General features: G+C 42.8%; 1 protein-coding gene across 3 annotated transcripts in view; it reads right to left on the bottom strand.

The window, feature by feature from the left end:
- Positions 1–7,039: 7,039 nt before the first annotated feature.
- The window catches only part of TNFRSF14 (TNF receptor superfamily member 14), a 470,620-nt gene continuing 456,130 nt past the window's right edge, over positions 7,040–21,529 (bottom strand). For 2 of the 3 annotated variants that reach the window (XM_078642475.1, XM_078642476.1), the window contains exon 9: positions 7,040–13,612. In XM_078642475.1, the coding sequence (XP_078498601.1) occupies positions 13,609–13,612 (4 nt within the window). In that variant the 3' untranslated portion in view covers positions 7,040–13,608. The remainder of the gene's footprint in view (positions 13,613–21,529) is intronic. The other variant, XR_013594741.1, reaches the window with a different exon arrangement.

The raw sequence follows: 21,529 nt of genomic DNA, 5'->3' as shown, positions 1-21,529 counted from the left end.
AGTGTGCCAAATAGGCCCCTAAACTGACAAGGCACCAGATGGTGTTTGCAACCTCAGGTCATGACAGCCCTAATTTCTCAAGGAAATCGTGGAACCAGATCTTACCCTTTCGTTAGTAGCTCAGGCATGCCCAATGGGAGACACAAGAAGTACACAAATTGGCATTTCAAACATTTATCGAAGCAATTGTACTCTTGTTAAAATTAAGTGCTCTCCAATGATTATTTGAATGGAACAAGTAAATGCTACCATCATTAAAAGAATGGTGAACCGATTGAACAGTTCAACCATTGTGCATTTGAATTGGGTTATATGAATACAATAATTGCACAGATGGATGAAAGTCTCAATGACTGAAAGCTGTAGGGAATGTACACCAGAGGCTTGTGGTCCTTATCAATGTGCTGAAGATACTATCACTTTTACCATCTAAATCCTGGCCAAGTAGACTACAAAGTGCAGTCTTCTTCTCAGACTGGACAACCTATTGGTACTGAAGTATGTGAAAATTAATATGGGGTCCCGATTTTCTCCCCAACTATCTTGTGATTCCCCATGAATGCTTTCCAGGTATATCCAGAATGTGATAAGCTGGAGAGTGAATTATCAGACCTTCCACATCTTGTACAGCCTATGGGATCTCTTGGACAATGCCCTCATAGCATCTCACTTAAACTGCCAGCATCTAGCATTTGAAAGGTATAAATAGAAAAGCCAGGGCAAGAGTGCATTCCCCAGGACTGGCTAGATGTTCCTCAAATGCCTGCTCTTCATTTTATTTATCAAGGTCAGTCCTTTCTGTGAGAATATTTGGCAGATGTTTGTCCGTCATACCAGAGAGATCTGTGCATGTTTGATTACCTCATCTTTTGAAGCTTGAGATGGACTTTTCCCACCTTCTTCCTATAGTTGAGACTTTCCTTCTCAATCCAGACAACCTTCTCCATGGCCTGGCCTTGAATGGTAATCTGCAATTCCTCACTTAGCTAATCGCGATTTGCACACATAGTCAAGTCACCCTGTGCCCTGGGCACCCCCAAACGTTTTGTTGAATGGTACTGGTGGTAGATGATTTTGACTGACCCTAGGCTCTGCCTAACCAGGCCCAGGGCCAGTGCTATGCTGAAAGAGACACATTAGAATACAGTGAAAACACCTACATATATACTAGGGTACACAATGGTATGGTGGGGTAGCCCTGTGATTGGCATGACCTCTCCTATAGGCCCCTAGTATATAATAGGGCAGGGGGATTGAAACTACCTAGAAGTCCTCAGTACCCTGGGGCATGGCAGTTTAGATGGAGGCAGCCTTTTTCTGCACTTGCATGTGTGCACTGCTGAAGCCTGAGATCAGTTTAAAAACATCCCTGGTGCCAGGACTTCTTGTAAAAAGTAAATTGTGCCCAAATTCGACTTTGGTGTTTGGGGCACTTAAAACGGATAACCTCCAATGTTTTGGCGTATTAGGGACACCCAGGGTTTCCCCTAGGTATCCCAGGGGTAGGGGGCAGGTATTTATAAGGTACATCCTTATAAAATAAGTTTTTTTATGCCTGGGTAAAGTGAAATTTCACATTTCACTCACCACATTGTGGTAAAGTGCCGCTCAAATTCGACTTTGATGCTAGGAGGACTGTGGAGGGAGGATCTGCAATATTTCTACAGATTGAGAACCCCCAAGGTCTCCCCTAGTTGCACATGGGGTGGGGTTCCTGTAGATATAAGACAAGAACTTATCAAATATGTTTTGTAAGTCCTGGGGCTGGAAAAATGACCCAAGTCATTTTTCCCATTGCAAATCCCTTACTACATAGGTTAACATGGTAGGAAGGTATTGATTAATAACTCTTGATAGGAGAGAAATGCCATTCAAAGACTTCCCGGAATGGTATTAATAAATCCAGCAATATCATATTGTTGAATTTCTCCTAAAGCGTACAAACAAGAAGTTATAGGACTTTCTTGTTTGTAAGTCCAAATTCAGCCTTCCAGTGGTCTGCCCTGATTGGCCTGAGTTAAGTGGATTTCCCAGGCTGCCTTGAAGAGGTGATAAAGAGCCTCTGGGGTTAACCAGCTCTGCTGGCAGGGCACTGTGCTGATCCATAGGAATGCCAGGCCAGGGGGAGGAGTTGTAAACTATGTTCTTTAAAGAGGAGAGTAGAGACCAGTGTCATTTACCGCTATGAACTTCCCACCCTAGGCAGATGGTAGGATTAAGGAAGGTATGAGCAGATGCAGGGGGAGAGTCTAAGTAAATTACCCATCCTAGGGGTGTGTTTAGCCAGCTCTTACCTCCTTGCTGGAAAATCAGCCATTATGGATTTGAAAGTTTCGATGCACTCTGGGACAAAATAATGCCACACTCTACAGGATGTGGTCATATATTGGAGGAGTTACCCTGCTCCCATTGGTCAGAAGTGACATCTTGCTTGACCCATAGAACTTGGAATAAGTATCTGAGAGGGGCAGAGCCCTTCAGATCTTCTGCTTGAAACACACTGAAGCAAGAAGTGGCCTTTTGATAAGTTTTGCTGAGCAAAGATTTCTAAGGCCTGACCTCTGAAGACTGTACCATCTGAAACTACAGCCCTGTGGATTATCTTGCTGAAAAAGAACTAAAGAGTGGACTCCCTGAAAGCTACAGGTTAAAAGAGCTCATCTGGAACATCACCACCTAAATCCGCACCTTGGAGAACCACCAGTGGATTTGTAAGGGTTTTGTACCAGTGGATTGTGCGAACTGAAAACCTCAACTTTCAACGACCATCTTGGAGCTTCCAGACCCTTGGAGTGAGTTTGAGACACTTTGGGACCCCTTGAGGAACTTCAGGAAGAAGTTCAAGACGTTTGGAGAACTTTGGAGCAACTTTGAAAAAAGCTCCATAGAGGGACTGGCTCAACCTGGCCAGCCAGGCCGCCAGTCTTCAACCGCGAGCCGGCCAAGCCAACCAGGTTCGTCCCACTAAAAGCTCCATCGCTCCAACTTCAAGAGATTGACCGGGACTAGAAGAAATCTGAAGCCGGCGAACCCTCACCGGATCCGGATACATGAGGAGCACCGAGAGACCCCGCGAGAAAAAGCTCCAGAAAAGTTTCTAAGTCCGCTCGTAGAAAAGGTGACCGGGGGCAATCGCGAAAACCAAGACGCCTGCCTTCCATTGCGTCGGCCTGGAATCCTGGATTGCCCTGCTGAAGCGCTAGAGAGAAATTTTGTAAGTCCGCTCCAGGTAAGTTGACCGGGAGCTCGTGGAAAGGCACGCCAGCGAACCCTCACCAAATCCAGACTGGCTGGGAGCGTCAAGGGGCCCTGGGAAGAAAAGCTCCAGAAATGTTCTAAGTGTGAAAGGTAGAAATTGAGACCGGGACCTGCCAAGAGCTGTAGCCGCTCAGGACTCCATCGCGCTCGGCCTGAAACTTTCACTTTGGCCCGGTCTAGCGCAAGCAGGTATCACAATATGGTGCTATAATCTTCTAAGTGCTGTATTTTATTAAATCTTTGGTATTGGATTTTTATTATGTGTTGTGTCTCAATTATTTATTGAATTGGTGTTTTTAAATGCTTTACTTACCTGTCTTTGAAGTTAAGCCTGCCTGCTCGCAGCCAAGCTACCAAGGGTTGATCATAGCAATACATTTTTAAGACCTATGCTGAGTCCTACCATGTGTTAGTGGCCTTATTGCCAGTGGCAGACCTACATTTGCCCCTACCAATAACCCACTTTCCAACAGTCAAGAACTCCTAGGCTTGAGAAACCAGACACAATCATAATTCCATCAGAGCAGTTTGGATTTTTTTGAGCAATGAATGGGGTATGGATTTCTTTAGGCTGTCTGCTCGTATCTTGGTGAACGTCCTGTAAGAGCTTTTTTCAAAGATGTTATCCTATGGAACTATGAATGTCATCCTGTCAGCACCTGCAATGCACTTTTCAGTCTGGAATTTAATTTTGGTTGATAAGAATCCCTTGCTGTGCTATATCATGAAGTTTAGACATCTTTAGAGTCCTTGATTTCTTGTGTACTATTCCACATGAAGCATCACCTTGTTCTTTCCATGTTGTCCAACAGTCCTGCTAAAATGTGTGACTCTTTTAAGGACCTATCTCTGAAGCTCATATCTCTCCTCTGTCTTATCACTTTCAGAAGTGTCTCCGATGTCAGAGACCTCACTATCACCTGCTTGCATTTTTCACAAGAGATGGCCATGTTCTATGTTTCGGCTCAGACAAAGACAGCTGCCCACTTAGTCATGTACATCTATGTTTCATCCTCTTCCTCCTTGTATGTCACAGACTGCCTCCTAGAGTACTTATCTCAAATAACATCAATTTTGTTGATGAGCACCATATTTCCTTTAGGAAGCTGCATAACTCAGTCTCCTGCATAATCATAACCCCCAGGATGTGCAATATTGTAGTTCCAGACAATACTGATATATGCTCCCTTAGGGTCTGCTTGACATGTAATATCTTGCCCTTCTTTTACAGCTTAAGGTTAGAAAATGATCCTTAGAGCTGCAGATTAGTCCCACCCAGCTAACTTCATGAGCTATCACCTGAAGACAGTGCGTTATATGTAACGTAATGTAATCTTCTTTTGTATAGCGCGGGTTACACTCCATGGAGCATCTTGGCGCTTTTGAGAAAGGAGAACAGGTGTTATTGTTCGTGAAATCACTGAAAGAATCCTACATGGCCTTTAAACATGCATACATGGCCATTCCTACATGGCCTTTAAACATGCATACATGGCCATTCCTTTGACTTGCTTTAAAATTGGGATTTTCTAAGGTTACGCTCAGAGAAAATCCAAAATTTTATTAAAGACAAGCAGGAGAGTATTATAAGAAATGTGTCTGCTAAAGATTGGAGTCTCTTCAATAACAATGTTTAGTGCTTTTTAATTGATCATACACCAGTTTTATGCTCTGCCATAAGTATATTACTTGTTTCATGTTTGACTGCTGTTTTTCTTTTGATCCATTATGGGTCTCCTCCTCTTATTATTTCCTTGTAGGTTCATCCTCATTTCCTGTTTCTTTGGACCACTTGAACCTGTGTTTTTGTTGTCATTGGCAGTCTGAATACCAGCTTGATGTACAACAATACAGAGGCTGTTACTAAACCGCTCCTTTAATTTTTACCGTTATGTTACAGCGTTTTTTTATTCTTTATTTTTGTAGTGAGAAAGCAATAAAGGTGGTTTGGCATATAATATTTGCCACCAAGTCTATATTATAATCTTAGATTTTCACTGCACCAAAGCTTGGAAAACTCCCATTTGTACTTGCAAATCATGTCTTATAAGGACCAAAGTTAACTTTAGCTGCAATTGTGGGCTTGTTAATAAGGCCGTCAGATACCAGCAGGAGTCAAAGTATTGTGTTCTGCATATTACTTCTGCCTTCACCTGCCATTCTTCTAAATTACGCTCAACTCAAGTAAGAGTGGAGTAAAGAAATGTGATCTATACCTTAGGATGACTAGAAAAAAACTCTTCTTCTATGAGTATCAATAACCCATACCTACCCTTTTTTAACTCGAAGAAAATGATAACACTATGGCTTAATGTTCATTTTACATAACATGCAATGAAATAGGTTGCTTCTTCTGTGATGCCATACTAATGGCTACTGTGGGCTACTCTAGTGTTACTTTATATATTACTAGTAGACCGTCCCGACGTTGTCCGGGGATAAAATCGAATGTCTGTAATGCTTTCAATTTGCAAGGGAATTTATTTTTAAAATTTACTCTGAATCGCCCCATCACCGGGCCCAGGCCCCGCGTTTTTAAAAAACTTACTCTGAATCGCCCCATCACCGGGCTCAGGCCGCGCGTTTTATTGAAAACTTACTCAGAATCGCCCCATCACCCGGCTCAGGCCCCGCGACTCAGAATCGCTTCATCACCCGGCTCAGCCCCCGCAGAAGAATGCGTCCACTGTGAAGCCGTGTCCTCAATGCAATATGGGAACGTTTGTGTCCGCTGCAGACACAAACGTGTTTGTGCGCTCCACCTGACGCTCCGCTCCAGCCGACGGCAATTAGGCGCCCCACATCACGTCAACATGCAACGCCCACAACAATGGTAAATGCAATGCCCACTTGTATTGGGACGACGCCCACTCGTATTGGGATGGCTCGGCTCCATCTGACGGAAATTACACGCCCCACATTGCGTCAACAGCCAGCGCCTACAACAATGGTAAATGCAACGCCCCCTCATAGTCCCCGCAGGCCGCGCCCATCGCTCTATGCACATGCCCGTGCACACGCCCAAATGGTAAATGCAACTCCCCCTCGTTTCGGGACGGCAGTCCCAGCATGCCGCGCCCATCGCTCTATGCACATACCAATGGCTTTCCAGCAGAACGCCCACGCCCACAACGGATTCCTTTTCCCCTAACGTTCTTTCTTTGGCCCACTGTTGCTGTAAATGCCACCCCCTGTCACTTAGCGCAGGGACACGCCGAGATGGCGTAACCATGCGCTTTAAAAAAAGAAAAAAAAATGTATATGGAGACCAGCTATATAGCCTATGTCCATCTGCTGCAACTGTCCTTTCCAATGCTGTATTGGGTGTTGTGATTGGTGCTGTGGTTCCTGAGATTACCCGCCTCAAAGGTAGGTATGGGCTCTCTCTTTATTATATTAGTATAGAAAGAACCTGTGATATTATTAAGCATTTTCTGGCAAATCTTCTTCAATTTGGGACTCAAAAGAAAGCTGAACGAGTAAGCATAACCTCGTCCTAAAAAAGGAATATTCGAGCGAGAACTGCAGAGCTCGCTCTTTTACTGTAGCTTGTTCATGGCATCTTACATTTTTCCCACAAGAGGAGCTGGGAACCTGCTTGCTTGTGTCTAGCTCAAGCTTCTATTTTGTCACATGTACTATTTAACAATTATTGCATTGAGAATATGTATATAAATATGTATATAAAGGTAGAACAGAAGTGTATAGATTTTAGCATTATATGCCCCAACTGATCAGAACAGAAGGCGGAATAGGGGTCTGTTGAAATTGCTACAAGCACTTTAATTAATTAATTTATTTTGAAAGTTTTATATAGCGCGAACATGACCACCGAGGGTATCAGAGCACTTTACAGATAATGCATCGCAAGGGAATAATACAGATTATGCATCAAGGGGTATAAGCAAAATAAATAAAGAGACAACATCAGAGTGCTTTAATGCTTGCCTGTTATTTTGCATTTAGCATGTGTTAGACTTCTATGACCTTTACACATTTTCTGATTTCTTTCACACAACCATAGCAATATTAACTAGTAAAACTACTGCAAAAGACAAAAAAAAAAGACAGCTGTTAAATAGAAAAATATAGTCAAGATACCATCAATAGTAAAACGGTGCTTGCTGAACATCTGAAACAAAGTAACCTTACCAAGGGTGGTAAAGTTGTGCATAAAAAGAATGTGCCACCTTGACAGAATTCTAATTTTCCTACGCTAATACATGTTTTTGGTAACTAGCTTTTCAGGACCGGTATGCTTTTTACAAGGGCAGTTAAGCCAATAGAGAAGCAGAAGCAACTGTATTTATTTAATTTATTTATTTATTTACTGTATATAGCGCAACACTCATCCAGAGAGATATCACGGCACTTAGAAAGCTCCCTATCTTTTCAACTGTGAGGACTGAACAAAATGTAAGAATAAACTGCTAATAAAGATTTATTCTATGAAAAAACAAGTTTTCATTTTTTTCCTAAACCATAGATGGTTCTCGGTCAGAAGAAGGTCTAAAAGATTCCAATGGGCCGTTGCCAGATCAGAAAAAGAGCGGCTGCCTGTTCTAACTTTTTACATCCGTTTTGCCTTGGTGAGCGCCAGGTTTTATGATCTCAATTCACGTGCCGGAATGTAAAATTCCACTTTCTCTTGAAGAATTTCAGGCCCAGTGTTATATAGACCTGTATGTATGGCAAAGAAGCTTAAAGCTGGCTCCCTTCTTACTGACAGCCAATGTAGGGTTGCCAGGCAGGCTGAAGCCGAGCTATATCTGTCCATATTACAGATCAGCTTGGCAGCCGCGTTCTAATTTACCTGGAGTCTAGTGAAGAGATAATCTGCAATACCCACATACAGGACATTACCATATTCCAGTCTTCTGGTTATCAATGCCTGAACTATCGTTTTACGCCTGTCAATCGGTAACCACCTGAATCCCCTTTTTACCCATGTTTTTAATCAATCCTGGAAGAGGCACTATACCCAGATTCTTGAAAGCAGGCGCTAATATTAGCTTTAGCCCAGAAGCGAGGAATGGATGTTTCCTTGCTCACCAACTACCGCCCCCTACCGTCCCTTCGTGGTAAAGAGTGATACGACTCGATTTTACAACAGGTGAGAAAGAAAGTGAGTAGGAATATGTTACGTTTTCCATTTTCCAAATTTCATTCCTAGCTATTTAATGAAATTCTTTTTTACCAAGTTATTTTAGAGGTGTTAATATTTTCATATACGAGTATCTCAAAACATCAAAATTGAAGTTCTACTTTCTCCATGATTGCAAGTGAAAAAAATGAAACTGCATGCAATATTTAATTGATATCTGAGATGATATCTCTACCTTTTTTATTTTTTGAGGATAGGCTGGGAAAGTCCTATGACTCATGCACAGGCTTCCAGGTTGAGGTAGTAGGTTACAACAATGTGGATGTAATATTTACTGTATGTTGGTCTGCAATTCATGAAGGTGTGTCAAGTTGCACTAGTGTCTCTGAGGATGCATTTATCCACAATCCTGTTGTCCAGGCCACACTTTAAGGATTTGCCCACAAGACCGTCTGTCTTTCAAGCCCTATCTTATGGATTGTACTACATCCTACCGTAAAGTACTGCATGGTTAGAGATGACCGATATGATTCTTTTCTTAATGTTTACGCATTTAATGAGCACAAAAGGGTGTAATTCATTAGTTTGTATATAGATTGTGTTCCTTATTCTGTCTTTTATGGTATTTGTAGTGTCCAAACAAGCATTGCCAAAGCCAATGTGTCTCACAGATGAGCCATAGTGGTTATTAGCCATGCTGTACAGCCTGCACACGCCTACAAAATGACATAGGCTTTTTTGCTTTTTATTGTACTGATCTGAGATGGATTGCTAAATTTTAAAAAAGTAGCGTGAAAATGCTTTTTTAACAATGATACGGCAGAGCACTTTTTTTGTTTAGATTAAAATGTATCAAGGGTTGGGTGAGTGCGTTCAGGAGAGATTGAGGGGAGAAGCTATACAGCGGGTGGAGGTAGAAGCAACACAAGGGAGAGAACAAGGGACAAAATGGCAAACAAAAGGGTAAAAACAGCAATGTGGAGGATGTGGCGTGTCAAACTTGGACGAGAGAGTAACACAAGTGCAGGTGGGTGTAGAGTAGCACAAAGGCAAGAGAGTGCAATGTGGAGGGGGGGAGCACACAAGGAAGAGAGATTAACAAGCATTGGCATAGCCAATAGGTCTCGCTTTGGGACCTTATAAGTATTTAGTTATGCATGCAACAACACCAACTGTTGCATGGCTAAACACTTACAAGGTCCCAAATGCGAGACTGGCTATGCCAATGCTTGTTCCAAATGGAGGAAAAAGAGAAAACAAGTTTTTGCATCTGAACCATAAACTAGAATAATCGCTGCCAGGTGAAAATAATTCAGTTTACAGTTAGGGATCTGTACAGAAATGTAAAATGTTCCTAGTTGTAGTAGTACACATACTTTGGATTTTTTCTGAGTGCTAAATAAAATAACAACAAACAATCGTTAGGCTAATAACTTGAATTATTAAGCAGTTATTTTATGTGAATCAAACCCTGTATGTTTCAAAGAAAAAGAGTGTATCTTCGAAGTTAATAGAGCCAATCTATCTACAGTTCATTACAGTATCTATATCGAGTTGAAATTTCAAGTTTGTGTAGCTATTAGCATACAGGATTAATGCAATACAAAAATACCCAAGTGGAGGAATAAATCATAATAAATGAACATACGTGCATGTAGATAAAACCCCCAAAATATATAAAGTAAAAAAGAAATCATTAAATTAATATAAAAGTGTGTTAATGCATTATGTAAATACACCATACACAAACTTACTACATCATAATCTAAGAATGCTGGAGCTGTACATACACAACCTAAAATAAAAGATAATCACCCGAGTTACTAGGTACCATCTTGCTAGTTTTTATAATTGTCAAGCATTTAACTGCTTCCGAGATAAATGTTAACGCTCTAACAAAGGGACCGTCCAAACCTAATTCCAGAGCATCAGTTCAGACACAAATGTTGTATCCTCTCAAGAACACTTTCTCAAAAGCCAGAGGCTTGGACATATTGTAATGATATGACTGATGCTGTTGAAGATGTGTTGGCAAAAGCGAAGCCGCAATTCAGTAAAACAGACTTAACCCCAGCTTCGTAGACCTTCGGCATAGTAAACACAGAGGTCCTACCATATTGAGTGTTTGCATGAGAGGCTCATTACAAATCCTCTTAGTGCAACCCTTCTAATCAGTGAGTGAACTTTGCAGGTTAATCTTTCATCAAATATAATGCCAAGATTGGTGCACTGACATGCTGTGTCTAATTGTACTCCTTCTGCAAACCAGGAGTAACAAACAAGTGATTCACTACAATTCAGAACTTGGCCTTTGCGTTATTAATGACCAAACATTTGACTTTATTTTGTTAGACCTTACAAAAGTGTTCACTTATCCGTCCACTCTGGTACGTGCTGGGATCATTCGCAGAAGCTAACATTGAACTGCGTCCGAGGTGAACTGTAAGAGGGGGCTCTAGGGAGCCGTCCACAGGGAAGTCTTTTACTGGGGAAGCCAAAGCAGGTGGGGTTATAAGCTGCTATTCTCTCTGGCAACCAAAGGTTTATTTCAAACCGGTTACAGTGACGTTCTCTATCAAATCTGAAAACCCACTTCTGTTTATTATTCCCTGTCACATGTAGCCTCTTTCTGTCTCAGCACTGGCGAAAGGCACGCGTTTGCCGGGATACACACTCATGAATGGCTTTTGTGACTCGGCAGTGAGATCTGGCCGCCTCCCAGCCCTTTCCTGTGACAAATTCACTGTGCACCGAGCAGATACCCGACAAACACAACGCCCTGGATTCACGCAGAGGCAAAACCAACGTCGAATGTGCCAGGGTAGTTAGTATAAAAGGAAGCGAGAGGCGCTAAACATGGTTCTGAATACTTTCGCTGCTTGAAAAAAAAAACTATGTACAGTTATTACACAAGATCAGATCATGCGCTGCTATGGCCATAGCACCTCTGTAGCTCATTAAGTACACTGAGTTTAGCCCTGGACCAGTGCATTCTGGGTGTTGTAGTCTTATTTTGGTCCTGTTAAGATATTGTGGCTAGCGCTCCTGTAATTAATGATTTGTAGGTGAAAAGTTCTAGAGTGACTAGGTCACACTAAGTGCTGTCTGGCACAGTGCCTAAAATGGAAGCTTAGAGGTGCAGGCTGTATCAGAGCAGTTGCTTGCGTACCTGCTTGTTTCTGAGATGGGGCGTGTTACAATTAAATTAAAAGTGCCACGTTTCCCTTGAGAAGTGCAGGTACTCTCCTTCTCAAAATAAGCCGGAAAGCAGAGCGGACTCGAAGGCTCGTGTGTGCCTCTGGAATGTATACACATTGTGTCATGTCCCGAGAGCAAATGCTCAGGAGAAGAAAGATGCATGCCAAGTGACAGTCTGCTAAAGCGCTGGGGAACATGAGGGGCACGGGAGAAGAGAAATAAAGTGACATGAAACGGAGAGGATGAATGAAAGGACTGGAGGACGAAGGATTGTTCAAGCAATAAGGGACATAAAAGAAGGCAATGAAGGAAGAGAAGCGCGCGCGACGGCAAAAGTAAAAGCAGGCTGGCGAGTTGTGTGCGATGTGTGCACACCATAACGAGAGAGGAAAGCCAGATGGCGCCTCTGCTCATCATTGTGCGCGTAACCGCACGCTCTATGCCAGCCAAAAGCGTGTGGTCGGACTTTTAAAAGCCTACACACTAAATGTCTCGCCAGAGCAACGCATGCGCTGGCTCAGGCGAGACCTAAAAACATATGGAGTGCTTAAACAAAAAGAAGAGGGGAGTTTCCTAAAAGCGAGCTAATAACAGAGATAGTAGAGGGGCTACGCTCCATGGAAATGCTAAACATAAAATGTTAAGGCTGCAACAAGAAAAGCCATTGAATATAACGCAAGCAAGCAAGAGTGAAAATAAAACAACCTAATGGTAAATAATGGTCATGCTTTAACCCAAGTAAACTAATTGAAAGGCTACAATATGTCTTTGAAACTAGACATCTGTACTGTTTAATGGGGCTCTGCCTAGAAGGAATTCCAGTAAAAAAACTGAATGTGTTTAACTGTAGTGCCTAAAAATATTTTACCAAAGTTAATGTGAAAGTATATAATAATTCAGTAGTTCTAAATTTGTGAAATGTAATCAAACTAGCAGATATCAAATAGTGGGCCATTATTATGGTCACCCCTGCCTATCTTTCTAACAGCCACACCCACAGACAGGGCAGAGAAGAAAAACAAGGCAACAATTGCTTTCATCGATTCAATTAGGAATAGTGAACAACATCTCTGGATCCCCAAGACGGTCTCTATTTAGGAAAGTGATTAACCCCTTTGTGGGGCCGTCCGTCCGCTGCCACGGTGGGCGTGTGCAGAGGACGGCCGGGGGCCGTCCGAATCCTACTCACTCATTAATTTGCTCGCACCGCGGGGGAATGTCCGCAGCGCGCCAGGGGTTAAAATACACCCTCTTACAAACACTACAACACAGCACAGTAACAGTCCACTACCACGCTCAGACTCCAGCTTCTCCTTCGATTACTCACTAACTGTATCTTGCATTTGACCATGTACACTCTGCAGCTTTTAGCTAGTTTTGTACTATACAAATAACACATACATACAAATGATGCGGGAGGTAACGAGTAGCTGATTTCTGTATTTGTCTAAAATGGTTTGGAATATTGTCATGCCAACCCTGTTTGCACTGCCATTTTGGTTTCTACAAAAGGATTTAAATTCAAAATGGAAATATAATCAAGTGAACTGCACGAGATAAGGCACCTCAATCACTTATTCAATTGAATAGAAGACTGGACTCTACATAGCTGGGCAAACGGGTTTGTAAAATGGTTAATTAAAGTCACCAATATTTAGCCGCACTGTATTTCTCAGGTGCCTCCTCTTGATTTATAGTCTTGCTTTTATTACTCATTGGACCATGGTTTCTTGATATGTATAGGATTAGGACATTGTTCTCCCTCATTTCTGTTGATGTTCAGATGCAACCCACGCTTCTCTTACAACCGATTATCCTCAGTCTCTTCACCCGATTCCAGCCTCTTATTTCTGGAAGCTTGGCTTCACAGGTGGCCTGTAATCTTCTAATCTTGCACAATTGTCTTAATGGAGAGACCATGGTGCCAAGGGGGCTGTTCTATTTCTGCTGTTCCGGAGCTCCAGATCAAAATAAGTGACTGAGTTTTGAGAACAAACCTTCAGAGCAGACAGATATTTAGGATGACTTCTTGCACTGTTGTTGAATTTTCACCTGTTGATAGGAAACAAAATATGAAAATGTTACTTCAAAAACTATGAAACTAAGAAGACCTGTCCTCCAAAGAGGTGTTAAAGCAAGGTGGCCAGCAATGAATATACTAGGTCTACATTTTATGACATTATGTTAAGCTACAAGTGTTTTGTAAATGTGTCAATGGCAATCTGCAAATTGCTTTAGGGCATGTAATCAATGAGTTGGCACTAAGTGACAAAACACGTTTGACCTGATTCACGAAGGTAACTAACACTTTTGAGTAGGGTTACTACTTTTCAGTATTCACAAACTGCACTCTTGTGGTAATTTCCACTTTTTTTAGTAAGTCCAGCACTATAAATGGTCAACGACTGGTACTGCAACAACCTCCCACAGAAAATCATGCAGGAAGGGACTTACTACAAAAGTTTAAGTTACTAGAAAAGTGTAAGGTACTATAAAATGAAGTTTGTGACTACTGAAAATAGTAAACTTACTCAAAAGTGCAGGTTGTGAATAACATTTTGTAGTAAATTGTGTGAAAGCACTACTGTTGTACTACAAACTACTTCAAAAGCCCAATGTTGTTAAAGGACAGTGCAATACTTTGACTGTAGGATGGATTCACAAAGGTATATGTACACTTTAGTGTAAGTCTACAATTTTTTGCAATTTACAAAGAAATGTTATGAGTAGTATCTTTATGGGTGCGCATTTGTGGCGGGGGCACCGCACATAAGATTGGCAATCGTAAATATTTTTTTTTAAATCGTAAACTTACACAAAGGTGTAAGTTTACTTTAGTGAATCAGGCCTTGATGTGCTTGGGTTATTTTTATTTATTTGTAAATTGTAAAAAAAAGAGCACGTAGACTGTATGTTACTACAGATGGAATGTATAAAGGAATCATGTAAACATTAGAGTTAAAAGGCCCAAACTGGTGGGACGGGGGTGAGGAAAAAAAAACTGGTCAGAGAAAAAAAGATAAAGGAAATAGAATACTTTAATATTTAACGAGTAACAGTTCCAAAGAATGGGGATTGCAGTTGAGAATGCAGGTTCCCCGAGAAGGTGGGCTGGTATGCTTCTATCTACGATGGAACACAATGAACCATAAATATTCAGTCCTGGGCACATAGCTTATGCAATCTTGGTACAGTAAACAGCATGATTTAAGTGATTTCAAGCCTTTGGTGTTCTCACCCCTTTACTTCCCCCTTGGGCTAGTCTAGAGGGCTAAGAAGAAAAGCAGGGTGTCAAGTGCTAGTACTCAGAGTGACTCTTGCATAGTCTTCTCGCTTGGCAGATAAGGCCGCCTACCTTCAGAGGCAGTACTAAACGCCAGGTTTGGACAGAACCCCTAGCACTGCAGAAAATAATCCGTCCAGAAGGAGAAGAAACTGAGAGCCAGAAAAAACTTCTAGCAGTCAGGCCAAGCAGCAGACGAAGGACAGCGAAGAGCAGGAACTCCACCAAGCCACAGGCCCCTGGTGTAAGATCAACTGCTTCCATGGCTACTGGTACTTTTTTCTTAGTGACTGGAATTTTTTGGGTCTGAATTAAGACTTCTTCTTGAAGGAGCACAAAACTGACGGTTTAGGAGGTAAAGGCAGGGGTCTTGATTACTACTCACCTCTATTCCCTGCATTAGGGGCGAGCTTCCTAGTTTCCTGACTTTTCCTAACTGTAGCCAGACTGTAGAGGGCAGGAACTTGAGAAGTAACTTTTCTTGTCTCAATATATATACAAACCCAGTTTGAGTCTTCCTGACCCTTCTTCTGATGTTAATGGACCTTTGGGGAAATCCACTTGCAGGGCCTTGTCTTCAGGCTAGAAAGATCTGGACGCGGGCTTGAACAAATATTTAATAGTAGGTTTGGAAGGAGTCTGTTTGAGTCGTTCAAGGCTTCTTTCCTGAAGTCAACTTTCTATATGGGTGGTCAACTATTTTGCAACCTGTCAAGTGATGGTCTTCTGAAAAATGCTTGCAGATTCTTCTTATTTCTGATAAATTACTGCCTATCACAAGAGGCAGTACTAGAACCAGGTTTGTACAGAACACCTACCACTGCTGCAGAAAATAATCCAACCAGAAGGAGAAACAAGGATTTGCAATGCAGTAGGTCTCGCATTCGCAAGAGTTTGAGCTATTGGCACTGTAATTGGGTCCCCACGGCCCTTGCCGCGGCGTCCAGTCCTGCCAGCTCGGGTGAAAGGGACTGGGGGGTGAGTGTGAGGTGGTCCTTGGAGCCTCATGTCCTCCCTCGTTCAAGCTTACTGAAGGAAAACCGTGACTTCAACAAGCAGTTCTTACCTTTTCTTTCCTCCCATTCATTCGTTCTGCTGTGAAATGGATACAAAAAAAAACCTCACACTTTGGTTAAAATGTCGTCTTTCTCTGCCATTTGTGTTCCAAACTGCAGACTCAGGATCGAAGGGGTAAATAAATGAAAAAGAATGGTTCTAAATCTGGGAAAATACCTAAATAAAGCAAAACATAGTAGCCGCAAATTGGCCAGATGGGTTTCAGTCACAAGCAAACATTAACGCCACTTTACAAAGTGGGCCAGTTAAAGCGCTACTTTTATTTTCTACTCTTTCCTGGAACAGCAATTTTAAAAAGTGAAAGCGCATATGGCGCACTGAATGTAAGGAAAGCATGTCGTGCCTGCAGTAGGGCAAAACCGGTTGAAGAAAATAGTGCTTACAGACGAATTCAAACATATCGTGTCGCAACAGAAGTAAAGGGCCAGTCGCCATGGGAGGTTTCAAATGAAGACAAGGGGGACTAAGGAGGGACTAACAAGGTGATTAAGGAATCAGAAGCCAGCATTTACAAAGGACAACTATAGAAGCCAATGAGAAATATGGGCAGAGAGTGGACGGGGCTTCACATCCCTAACTCAATACAGCATGGCTCGCAGAGCAGTGCATGCGCTGTCCAGGCTAGACCTAAGAACTGAGAGCAAGAAAAAATCTTCTAGCAGGTCAGGCCAAAGAGCAGAAGAAGGACAGCGAAGGGCAAGGAACTACAGAAGTGGTGAAACCACTGGGTCCAGCGAGTGAGCAATGATACAAGAACAATTGCGACTTGACTTGATTTCATAATGGATTTCCTTTAATAGTGGAAAAAAGAGGATATGACAGCATTGAAAAATTCAGCCATCTTGGATTGTGATCAGAAAAACAATATATTAAACAATAACAGGTTATAAAAACAAATGCAAGGACCGTTAGGAGGTTGAAAAAATAAACTGCAACTGAAAAAATCTGTAATGTAAGTAATTGTTTCTAGGTGCCTAATTATTATCTCATGCGTGCAGCGCTCAAGAAGACGAACGCAGAGAGACTCGCCCCATAATCCTGTACGTTGTCCAAATCTGACAGCTGCAGGGGAAAATGATGGCGCTGGGCGAATATGCCGTTGCGTCCTTGAGCAGAACAGAGCTCTGTGCCGAACCCACACCGGTAAGAGCCACTGTAACACTGCTCACATGTTTCTCCTTGCATAGAGATGCTTAACATTAAGGTTTTTGGCCTCTACTTTCTTTCAGTTTGAAAAGTGGAGCGGGAGCATGAGCTACATTTTAATTTTATTAAATACTATTGACACATATTGTTAAGTAAATATAAGGAAACGTATTTTACAAGACACACCAAAAACAATAGTAGAAAAAATCAACAATGGTGCAAAGTGTAGGTGCAGATGTCTCAGTGACAAAGAACCTGACAAATTATAACCACAGGTTGGAAATGGTGCGTTCTTTTCAATAAAGAAGCCTGCATAAATCTAGTTAGAGGTTTATTCAGAACACGTCTGCCATTTTCTTGAGATGTGGATATTTGACACTTAAGATACCAATTTCCATCCTTCTATTGGTTAAAACAATTACTCCTGGTGTCCTTTTTTAAGTTTTGCCTGAAATCGCTTGGCTAAAAAAAAAATATATATTAAAAGAGGTTAAGAGCCCGCCCATTACTCGCTTTTACTTACCATTGATTGGCTCATACATCACTCCTGTTTCTTGCTTCCTATTGGTCAGAGCCTCCTCCTCACCTCCGGCTTTCTCTTGGGCTTTGAATCTTCACCCTGCTCTCTGTGGCCAGTGTCCTTAAACTGGCCACAGGCTCCTGCAGGTACTTTTGTGTTACTTTTCAACATGCAGTTGTATATAGTGCATGTCTCTACCATCCCTTCTCTTCCTCTCCACCTCCCGCCATTGCTTCATCCAACCCCCCACCATCTAATGCGTTCACCATACTCCTGCCTCCGCTGTTTGACCCTACCATCGCCATCACCACTCCTATCCTGTTTCTAGGTCTCAGCTAGACAGTGCATGTGCTGTCTCGAAGAGACATTAGTGTTTAGTCTATGGGCTTCAGCCTGCCCACAGGCTTCCCATTTGCTCGCTCCATGTCACCAAAATGCCTCTTCTTGTGTTTAGCCCTCTTGGGGAAGGGCTAAACAAAAGAAAAGGCATGCATAGTGATGCCTCTTCTTCTGTTTAGCCCTCCCCCCGGAGTATGGGCCAAGAACTTGTAAACATCCACTGCTCCCGTTTTTACAACCATTTAGGACATACTTTTTTTCTTTATGTCTCAGCACTCTACACAGTGCTCGTGTTTTTACCAGCTCCTTTTCATCCCACCCAGCCTCTTGCCCCGTCCACAGATCACCCCCTCCCCTGCCACTGCTTTTACCTTTACTGCTGCTTTACTTTTCTCCCACCTCCTCCCTTTCGCCTCTGCTTGCTCCCTTGCACCTCCCAGTGCTTGCACCAACCACAAATCTTCCCTCCGACCCAGTCACTGCTTTAAACTCCCAATGTAGACGTTGTCATTCACCTTGTTGCTTCTCATTTCATGAGGTGGGACTCTATTTCTTCAAAATGTTCCCATTGGGACACTTTTTTACTTTTTATGAATTCACAGGTGAAATGTTTCTGTGCACCATTGTTGCTTAACTTGAATTTGCATTAAAGAAGCCAGGCTAAGTCTTGATGTCATTAAGGTTTGCCCGTACCGCCTTTTGGGCGGTATGAGCGGTACTACCGCACCGGGAGCCAATGACAGGGGAGCACCATTTGTGCTCTGAAATCAGCGCAAGTCGCATTTACGAAAAGCCTGCACTGATGAACACTGTTGTCCCGCTTTCTTTTCCACAATGTTAATCTTCGCAGAAATAGAAGAGAGATAATAGTGTTAAACAGATCACGAGGCACGCTTTTGCCCGCCCATGCAGTGTTGCCACCACCTGTGGATGCAAACTAGCTTGTTTGGGTCCCAGGGCATCAATCTGAATGCGCGAAAGCGCTACCAATAACGACTCTGCAAACATTATTGTCCTGAGCCCACCCGCAGCAGTGAAAGTCGTGCTGAGTCGTGTGCTGTGGAGTTCGAGTGCAGAGGAGTCAGGAGTGTCAAGGTAAGGGCTGGTTGGCCTATCCTGCAGCCCGCTTCTGTTGTGTGTGAGATCCCTAAATGCCAAGCAGGTTTTGTAAGGTAAGATTAGTGGTCGACTCCACTTCTCCTGCTCTGCCGCTGTCAGCTGCCCCCCTCTTTCTTCCTCTTACTCTTTTTTCTTCTCCTGATGTCTCTCTCTTGCTGCTCCTCACTTGCTGAAAACCATGACTTCAATAATTTATTTTACCCTATGTTTCTTCTACTTTCCTTCATTTGTTCCCCTATAAAATGGATCCAAAAAAGAAAAACACCTTTGCTTAGGGTTTGGTAGACTGATTACTCTTGTGACGCCAGGTGAAACACCCTCATGTGTGCTTAACCACCCTATTATCACAGGCTCTGCATTCTAGACACCTTACAAATGAACATTAAAAGTTTGCAAGGACTTTGCCTGACCCGCTCGGAGCAATATCACTGTATTGGCGGTGTCCAGGCACCTACATTGGAGAATGTATGTATTTTTAACTTTGTGCTAATCGTGGGGCTTCCGGGTTGTATCCTGTTACACTAGTTCTGCGTTTCCTATTACTCAACAGGCACAACTTTGATTCGGGCTCTCGCCATCCAGTGCCATCCAAGGGCATGGGCTAAAACATTAACCTAAATCTTTTGTTTCGAATGGTGTACCATTCGACCAGTCAGCATTGGAGTGCCATTCTCTGCTACGGGCATCCAACATATCATGCAACAATGAACATATGGCTAAAACAAGGCAGATCTAATGGGTTTGCTAATGCTTGTTAGTAGTATCAGAAAAATAATGATTTCATTGTGGATATTCAGAATTGAAAATGTTTCGATTCTGAAAATATGAGACTGAATTAAACATTACTAAGTCTGTGGAATGGTTAGTGGACTCTTCGACCACTAATCTTACCATAATAAACTTGCTGGTGTAACTAAGCCACTCGGAAGACCACTAACCATTCCACTTCTCCTGCTCTGCCACTGTCCGCTCTTTCTTCCTCTTACCTTTTCCCTCTCTGTCTCTCTCTCGCTGCTCCTCACTTGCTGAAAACCGTGACTTCAATAAAGGTCTCTTACACTCTGTTTCCTCTACTTTCCTACATTTGTTCCCCTGTGAAATGGCTCCAAAAAAGAGAGAAACAAGTTTGCTGGAAATGTATTTTTCTGACATTTTTCTGTTCCAATGTGCAGCCTCCGGACAAAGAAAAAAAAAGGTTCAAAATGCAAAAAGTAAATTAATAACTAATTAAAACATGACAGAGCAGTCGCAAAGTGGCCAGATTGGTTTTATTCACCCCCAACACATTAGCGCCATGTTACAAAGTTTGCCAGTGAAGCGCTATTTTTAAGTATGGGCGAATTTTGCGAATTCGCGGTATGCAAATTCGTGCGAAAGCGTACTCGCGGTTCGCAAAATTCACGAATTTTCATGAGATTGCGGATTTTTTTATTTCTGCGAGTTCGCGAGATTTTTATCACCGCGAGCTGTTCAAATCTCCCGCCGGATGTCAGCTGCGTGTCGCATCTACGTATTCGCTATTGTTCACTCTCGCGATACGTGATCGCAGGCCCTTATGACGTATTCGCGTTCTCAAAGTCTCGCAGTGCAAGATGGCGGGACTCCATGACGTACTCGCGGTCGAAAAGTCTCGTGCGATCACGCCATGACGTACCCGCGGTCGAAAAGACTCGTGTGATCACGCCATGACGTACTCGCAGTCTAAAAGTCTCGCGTGATCACGCCAAGACGTACTCACGGTCTCACGCGATCACGCAGCAAGATCGGAAATGGTGCAGCGCACGCAAACCGGGAGGAAAACAACTCAAAATCACGGTAAGTCAACGCCGCGCGCGCGAGATTGTATTTTTGAAGCGCGACCAAGCAAAAAAAAATTCGCCAACTCGCAAATTGCCAATTTGTGGGCAATTTTGCGCGATTTGCGAAATTGCAAAAAATTCGCAAATTCCACAAGCGGATAAAATTTTCAGTCCATGCTTAGTTATTTTCGGGGAAGTGCACAATTCCTGGAGGTACTACAATACCTGTTTGACAGCTGGAGTGGGAAACATTTAATGTGATCCTTATCACTGTTTTCCTTATTTTAGTTTATAAAATGTGTACCGCAGCTCTGTGGATCTGGGATTTTTTTTTTCAAGAACGTTTATTGAACAAAATTGCACAGCAAGGTTACAAGATTGCACCGTTTCAAGACATCAGATACAGGCATACAATATATTTCAGCAAAGGTTACCTCGAGAATGAAACACTTACAATCAATACAGAGAAGAAATAGCGTGGGAGCACTAGGGCAGTAGAGTGAACCATGAAGAGAGGCACCTCGAGTAGGGGAGAGAGGCTGAAGGAGCAGAAGGGAGTGAGGGCGAGAAGCAAGCAACGCATTGACCTTCACAGGCGGCCGCCGCGGGCGGAGCTCTGGCGGGGAGTGTGGGAGAGGTCGCAGGGCGCTGAGAGTTGCGACTTAAAAGGTAAGACACGAGTGGAC

Source organism: Lissotriton helveticus, chromosome 5_1 (assembly GCF_964261635.1).
Source record: "Lissotriton helveticus chromosome 5_1, aLisHel1.1, whole genome shotgun sequence".
Lineage (NCBI taxonomy): Eukaryota > Metazoa > Chordata > Amphibia > Caudata > Salamandridae > Lissotriton > Lissotriton helveticus.
The sequence above is the reverse complement of the archived record's forward strand: the minus strand, read 5'-3'. Positions and strand labels throughout refer to the sequence as shown.